At 51.5% G+C, this 8,219-nt stretch overlaps 1 protein-coding gene across 2 annotated transcripts in view; it reads right to left on the reverse strand.

Annotated features, from left to right (window-relative positions):
- Nucleotides 1–3,780: 3,780 nt before the first annotated feature.
- ssh2a (slingshot protein phosphatase 2a) overlaps nucleotides 3,781–8,219 on the reverse strand; it is a gene marked incomplete at its 5' end in the record, with an annotated part of 35,378 nt that continues 30,939 nt past the window's right edge. For both annotated transcript variants that reach the window (XM_083696160.1, XM_083696159.1), the window contains 2 exons: nucleotides 3,781–6,236; nucleotides 7,012–8,134. In XM_083696160.1, coding sequence (XP_083552286.1) covers nucleotides 4,584–6,236; nucleotides 7,012–8,134 — 2,776 coding nt within the window. In that variant the 3' untranslated portion in view covers nucleotides 3,781–4,583. The remainder of the gene's footprint in view (nucleotides 6,237–7,011; nucleotides 8,135–8,219) is intronic.

The raw sequence follows: 8,219 nt of genomic DNA on the forward strand, positions 1-8,219 counted from the left end.
CAGGCTATTGGCCAGATTGGGGGCTCCGGGGGCGGGATCTAGGGGTGTGTGTGTGAGAGAGAGAGAGAAAATAGGAAAGAGGAGGGGAACCAGTGGGTTTGAACCCCTACTACTACAGACTCTGACAACCCGTCCTGTTCCCCCCGTCTTCTATGGTGGTCGTACCATCGTGTCTGCCCGTGTGGCGCCCAGCGCAACAGGCCTGAGAAGCAGCTAGAGAAGCTCCTGCCCTCTCTCTTTAGTGACAGCCTGCCCTGGCTGGCAGGGCCAGTTCACAACCAGAAGACCGGAGGAAACACTTTTAACAGAATGCTACATCGGCCACAAAAGTGGTGCTAGGGTATACAGAATAATGTAGTGTGTGTGAGTGAGTGAGTGTGTGGGGGTGTGGGGGTGTGTGTGTATGTGTTGGGGTGAGGGGGGGGGGGGGGGGGGGGGGGGTGAGAGATGCGTGTGTAGATCACTATGTTTTTAAGAGATCGCTTCATTTTCTTTGATTTGCACAAAAAACGAGGCGTACAGTACTTAGATGGTGAATGGGCTCTTCATCGACTGTCAATGCCTCTAATAAAAGCACAGAACGTTTCAGCCCCCACCCAGGGAGAAAGACCGAGCAGATCTGTTGGCAGCAAATCTCAGTGAAAGATGCCAGCAGACGGAACTCACACCCTCCCCCTGAATAAATAAATGGATAAAAAAAATGTTGTGTAAATAACAAACGTGCGTTTGATACCATTCCTACATTCCGTTCCATGCATTACAATGAGCCCGTCCTCTGATGTCTACATCCACCAGCCTCCCCTGGTGTGTATTGTTATCAAGGGGAGGTGAAAAGCCTGGACGAGGAGAAGAGATTGAGAGGAAATGGAGAGAGTTACAGTAGATTTATGTCGATGCTGTTGGTGAAATAATTAGACATGATAGAAATGACGGTAGTGACTTCCTCTAGTGTGTGTGGGGGGGGGGGGGGGCATGTTTGATATGAGCCGCTGCGTCAGCCAGCCTGTCTGTCTGCACCTGACGTGAATGGACTTGTGATGAGATACATTCAGAGTTGTGACGTCTGTGTGTTAGTTAGTTGTGTTTTGTATGGTATCTCAGCATGGTCTACACACACTTGTGTGTGGGGGGGGGGGTTTGACATCTTGACCTGAGCCAAACTGGACTTTTCTTTTTTGTGTGGGAGGCGAGGGGGAGGTACAAGGATGTGTCACAAATTTACTATACCTTATTACCTTATTGAAAACTGTCACGTAACATCAGCACAAGATATGAAGTTAGGAGTCCGGTTCCTACTCCGCTTCATTGTTTAGCTTGCCTGATTGATAAACGTTTTTTTTTACCTTTTAAAGTGGCAGATTTTCACAAGAGATGGGCGCTTAAGGCAGTGAAACATTTCGTGGCGTGTGTAAGGAAGTCAATAAAAGAAACAATTTTTTTGAACATTTGTGAAATTCTCATTTCTTTGAGTCATGGAGTTTCTCCCCACAACACTTCAGGAAGCCCCCCTCCCCTCATTAAACACTTCACCGTTTTGTTGTTTTATCACATTCATTATCTCCAGTACCATGCCAGTGTCTACATATGTGAAAATGGTGATTTTCTACTGTCTGTAGTCAAAAAGATACAACATGATGTCATTGGGGGTAAAACAAATTGAGTTCAGTGATTTTTCGAAACTACAGCCACAAATGCACTTCCCCTTGGCTGGAAACTTGTAGTTTCTAAAAATTACTGAATTACTACCCCGAATGACATCATATGGAAAGATATATACACTCACCGGCCACTTTATTAGGTACACCTTGCTAGTACCGGGTTGGACCCCCTTTTACCTTCAGAACTGCCTTATTTTTTGGGGCATAGATTCAACAAGGTGCTGGAAACATTCCTCAGAGATTTTGGTCCATATTGACATGATAACATCATGCAGTTGCTGCAGATTTGTCGGCTGCACATCCATGATGCGAATTTCCCGATCTACCACATCCCAAAGGTGCTCTATTGGATTGAGATCTGGTGACTGGAGGCCATTGGAGTACAGTGAACTCATTGTCATGTTCAAGAAACCAGTTTGAGATGATGTGAGCTTTGTGACATGGCACGTTATCCTGCTGGAAGTAGCCATCAGAAGATGGGTACACTGTGGTCATAAAGGGATGGACATGGTCAGCAACAATACTCAGGTAGGCTGTGGCGTTTAAACGATGCTCAATTGGTAATAAGGGGCCCAAAGTGTGCCAAGAAAATATCCCCCACACCATTACACCACCACCACCAACCTTTGAGTTACTGTTGCCTTTCTATCATCTCGAACCAGTCTGGCCATTCTCCTCTGACCTCTGGCATCAACAAGGCATTTTCGCCCAGAGAACTGCCGCTCACTGGAAATGTTCTCTTTTTCAGACCATTCTCTGTAAACCCTAGAGATGGTTGTGCGTGAAAATCCCAGTAGATCAGCAGTTTCTGAAATACTCAGACCAGCCCGTCTGGCACCAACAACCATGCCATGTTCAAAGTGACTTAAATCACCTTTCTTCCCCATTCTGATGCTTGGTTTGAACTTCAACAGGTCGTCTTGACCATGTCTACATGCCTAAATGCATTGAGGTGGTGCCATGTGATTGGCTGATTAGATATTTGCGTTAACATGCAGTTGAACAGGTGTACCTAATAAAGTGGCCGGTGAGTGTATGTGTGTGTATATATATATATATATATATATATATCAATATCTCATTGAGGACTAAGAGACTTTGGCTGGTGTTATTTTTGGAAGACAAAGAAACCCCTGCAATGAGAGCTAAATATGGCCCATCTCATCTCTATAGGAATCAGCTGACTACAGCTGCAGTGTAGCTCCTTTGGCTGGCTGGCTGAATGAGTCAACCTCAATGAATAACATTAAAACCTCTAACTCAGCTCAGTGTTGTAAGTGTGTGTGTGTGGTGTGAGTATCTGTGTGTGTGACTGTGTGCAAGTGCACATCCGTGTGCATGGAGAATCTTTAAGAAGCCAGAGAGATAAATAACTTCTGGAGAGCAGAGATCATCATTATGCAGGGGGAGACACTAACCTAAGCACCTGCCTCCTCTCTCAAGGACTCCAGACACTTCAACATGCTCCGACTGGGCAAATAATTAACTTCTATTCAACTCATTAAAATTGCCTCCCCCCTGGTATTTCATCATTGCTCCTAAATTTCAAAGTCGACTGCTGTTATTACATTACTTAGCTAGTTCTTTTTTTATTTAGCTAGTAACTTTGCTTCATAGAGTTTAGTCATAGATAGTTCAGGATGCAGGGGAGGCTGGTGGAGGTAGAAACAGGAGGACAGGCTCATTGCACGCATGGAATGAGGAATGTTTGATACCATTCTTCCTCCCATGTATAACAAGCCCGTCCTCCGATTCCTACCTCCACCAGCCTCCCCTGGGTTAGATGTAGGATTAGGATAATCAGATTCTATAATCTTAATCTTAAATGCAACCTCTACCTTAATACCAATAATAAATAATGCCATTTAGCTGACACTTTCATCCAAAGCAACTTACAGTACAGTGAGTGCATACTTTTTTTGTATTCTACAGTGCCATGGGTGACTTTATTCACCAAAAATGCATAAATTATGATGCTGCATTTTGTAGCCACCAAAGTATTGCTAGGTAGGTAAATACCCCATAAAACACTTGGCACTCTAGGTGGTGAGTGTTCCGGAACTCTTTGGCAGTTGGTGAGTTAACATGTAGGGATTTGAATAAGGACAACAAGAGCTAAATATATTCAACGTTGTTTCTTTAAGTCACAGCTAAAGCACAGGATAAAAAAAGAATATGAACATTGTCCGACTTCAAACAAGAATGAAAACATTGTTACACTTCTTGTCACACATACAAGATGTGTGTGTGTGTATGTATATATACACATGTATATATACACATACATATATACACACACCTGACAGGCTACAGTACCCATTAGCATCAGTGCAAAAATACTCCAGAGGATAAAACCAATAGCCCATCACTTTTTGTAAAACAAAAAAAAAACAAAAAAAACAAGAGAATAAAGTGCATGTTTTTAGAAAAAAAGCCCCCCCTCATTTTAGTTTTAGAAACCCTGAATTGAGGGGGGAAAAAAATAAAACGCACTGACGTGAGCTCAGCTACAGTAACAAACATACAAACATACATACAGCATTCACCTGAACAAGAACCACACTAATCCATACACTTACATATTACACAGAATCCATCACAGCTAGTCTGCAGTCTCTCAGTGTTGCTTGCAGGGGAGCCTGGTGGAGGTAGAAATCGGAGGACGGGCTAATTTGTAAAGCATGGAATTACATTCATTACAATGAGCCAGTCCTCCAGTGTCTACCTCCACCAGCCTCTCAGCATTGCTTGGCCAGGCCAAGGTCTGCTGTAGCGACACACAGACGACTCAGCACCACAAGAACACTACTACAGACAGCGCAGCAGCTGGGCCTGTGGGACATATGTTGGACCCAGGCTGCTGCTCCCACACACACACACACACACACACACACACACAGACGCTAGGGTCCGGTCTAGTTGAGGTCACATGGTGTTGTAGAGCACAGTAGCGGTCGAGCGTTTCTTGTCGGCGGCCTTACGAAGGCGGCGTAACGGGTGCTGCTGCTGCCGCGCCGTCGTCATGGCGACCGCAAGAGGAGCGCTCTCCTGGGGCTGGGCATGTGAGAGAGGGGCATGGTCGAGCTCCTCCCCTCCCTCCTCCCCCTGAAGGAGGAGAGAAGGGGGTGAGGGGGGAGGCCGACCTCCCCCGCCCTGGGACCCCCCCCCGCCGCCCCCAGTCAGGTCAGGGTCCAGGGGGCACCTGGAGGTGGGAGGGCTCTGGGACAACACCCGCTGCTTCTTAGAGGCCTCTTCTGGGCTATGTTGGGGGCACGGCTGCTGTGAGCAGGGGTGGGGGGCGGACACAGAGCGGGAGCCGTGTCCAGCAGGGGCTGCAGCAGCGGCGGCAGTGGGGACTGTAGACCGGAGGTCCCAGTCAGTCAGGTCGTTGGCCGAGAGCTCCAGACAGTCTAGCTTGGCCAGGGAAGCCGAGCGTTTCATTAGGGAGGGCGGCGTGAGGCCCGCCTGGCGTATACGGGCCTCGATCTCCATGGCTCTCCGCCACATGGGGGGGTCTCTGGGACCCTGCGCCCGAGCCTGCCCCAGCATCTCTGTACCCGGCCTTCCTCCTCCAAGCCCCAAGCCGACCTCCGGCACCATGGTACCTCCCGGTGTAGCTCTCGTAGCCCCCTCCACCTCGCTGGCCCCCCCCAGCCCCCCGGCCTCATACAAGAAAGCCTGCAGCTCCCTCAGGGTCTCCTGGATCCTCTCCAGGTCTTCGCTGCTGCGGGCCAGCCTCCCTGAGCGAGGCCGAGCAGGGGCGTCCGTGTCCGAGTCTAGGGCCGTCACGCCATCCAGCCACAGCAGGGGCTGGGGAGGGGAGGCCTGGCTATGGGCCTGGAGATCCAGGGATGGGCACACGATAATGGGGGCCGGGCCTGTGGCGTGGCTGGGGCCCAGGTAGGGAGGTAGGGAGAAGGGAGAGTCTGAGAGGATGTCCATGTCTGAGGAGTGAAACCCTCCCTGTCTCTCCGTCTCTCTGGGTGAATCTGAACCTGGGCTCAGGGCTCCGTCTTTGGGCCTGGCCGACACAGCGATGGCCTCTCCCTGAGTGACTTCCAGCTTAGAGGATGGTGGTGTATGCTGCTCACAGCAGTCTGTCGTGGGCATGAGGATGGAAGAGTGGTTAGGGGGTCCGTGTGGGATGGGGGACGAGGGGAGGAGGGGGGATCGGCCAGGGGGTCCCTCGGTGGTGGGGGAGGGGAGCGGGGATCGCTGGCTCATCGTCGTCGGAGGGGGCAGGTCCAGCTCCTGTCTCAACCTCTGCTCCAGCTGCTTGGTTACCCGACGCACGGAGCCCACGGGCCAATCAGACGGCGGCGTGGAGGGGGACTGTGGGTAGGAAGGCGGAGTCAGCGAGCCCCTGTTGTTGTCGTCGTCTCGGTCGTCGAGGCAGAGCTGTTGCGGGGGCCGTGGGGCCAGGGGGCAGGACGCGGCTGCTGGGTGGGATATGGACTCGATCTCTGTGACGATGTGACGGACAGAGATGCCATTGTCGTGAAGGTGAAGCTGCAGCGAGGGTTTGTTGTTGTTGTCGGGGCTGGCTCTGTCACAGCCGTCCTGGGCAGGGTCCGAGAACTGAGGGTTAGGGGGAAACAGAGAGATAAGTGTTCATCCCTGACGTACCGATACCTCAACTCGCTTAGGAGTCTCCCAAATTCTCAACATTCTAGAGGGCCAAGGGTGGAAGCTAATTATAGGGTGGAAGCTAACTATGGAAGCTAACCTAATTATTGCTAGGTAAATACCACATAAAACACTTGGCACTCTAGGTGGTGAGTGTTCCGGAACTCTTTGGCAGTTGGGGAGTTAAAGAGATGGCCATCGTCTCCTTTTCAGATTTCTGAGAACTTGGACTTGATAGAGCGAGAGACAGAAAGAAAGAGAGAGACAGAACAAAGTCTGTGCAGATAAAAGCCATCTAAAAAGAGTACTTGAACACCACCAGAATCAGTCCAGCAGGTGGCAGTAATAGACCCCTTCCCTAATAGTCCTATCCCTCTATCGGATTAGTCCATTAGATCCACTTCATTCCATTGACTGGCTCCATTGAGCATGCTAATCTTGTTAATCAGTCAATATCGCTCACAGAGGGCCTGCACGGAGCACCATAACCACCCCCCCCTCCCTCCCTTCTACCCTTCCCCTTCCTCCAGGCATGAGAGACAGAAAGAAAGAAAGAAACAGAGGGAGAGGAAGGACTTCACAGTCAGTACGAATGTCAACAAACTGCTTTTAGGGGTACATATGTGTGTTCCACTGAGCATGTACGACTGTACCCCAAGAGACAAAATACCTGGTATACATTTGTGACCCAAGAAAATGGACATTAACATTTTTGAATGAACCTCACCTTTCCCTGCTCCTCCGCCTCGTCGTCGTCCTCGTCCTCCTCTTCCTCCTCCTCGGGGGACACGGCCAGGGTCGTCAGGTCCTGACCGGAGGAGCAACACGACTGAGGTGTCCGTGGAGATGCCTGCTCAGAAAGAGAGTGAGCCCTGCCATCTTGTGAGAGGCCCAGGAACTTCTCCCGGGCACTGAAGAAGTCTATACTGTCCGTGCTGAGGTGCGAGGACCCCCTGGCGTCTGCGCGGCCGTCCGGGATATTGCCCGTCTCGGTGTGACTGGGGTTGTTATTGTCATCGTTGTCACCGCAAGCTCCCATCGGTGAGCTGGGTCCTGTAGTTACTGTACTGAGCGGGCTTACAGCCCGCGGCGTCACACGGTGGTCCGATGCCAGATCGCTGGCAGGGTCAGAGAGGGAGCACCCCTCCAGGGTGTCTGAGTCACTGGACTCCAGGGTGGGGGGTGAGGGATCCGAGCTGCTCAGATCCAGGGTCAGCTCTGCAGGGTGGGCTTTCTGATCAGGCATGGGGCCGGACAGCTGTACAGAGGGGGCTTTCTGATCAGGCAAGGGGCTAGACGGCTCTGTAGAGTACTGTTTCTGAGTGGGCAATGGGCTGGACATGTGTCTCCTCAGACGCAGCGAGGGGGCTTCTGGCTGGTGCTCGGGGGAGGGGGAGGGGGGCATGATATGCAGCGAGGGGGGAGGGGGGCGACGAGGCCCGGCGACGGGCAGCGTCAGGGCCGCCCTCAGGGACGCGTTGTCTGTCTTCTCCCTCTCCTCAGGCACTTCGGTGGCTGCTTGTGGCCCGGGCAGAGGCAGGGAGGAGGAGTCCCCTGTGGGGGTGGCGGGTCGAGAGGGAATGTCTTCACACAGGCCGTTGGAGTGTGTGTGAGAGCGTGTGTGTATGGCGGGCTCGGAGTGTGTATCCGAGATGTGGGACTGCGGGGCGGTGTTCCGGGGGTCGGCGGCCCCGAGGGCCTTCAGCACGGCCATGCCCAGGAAGTGGTGCAGCGAGGGGGGGGCGTTGTTGTTGTGGGGGTCGGAGCGGCCGGTCTTACACAGAGGCTCATGGCGCTCCGAGAGGTCGCTGTCGGAGTGGGAGCGCCACAGCTTGTTGTGTCTCTGTTTGCTGGGTAGAGAAAACAGGAGAATCACAGTCTATTTTAAGCAAATGCATTCAGAAGGTGTAAATGTAGGCCCCATGTATCTGTTTC

This window comes from Argentina silus, assembly GCF_951799395.1.
Source record: "Argentina silus genome assembly, chromosome: X".
Taxonomy (NCBI): Eukaryota; Metazoa; Chordata; class Actinopteri; order Argentiniformes; family Argentinidae; genus Argentina; species Argentina silus.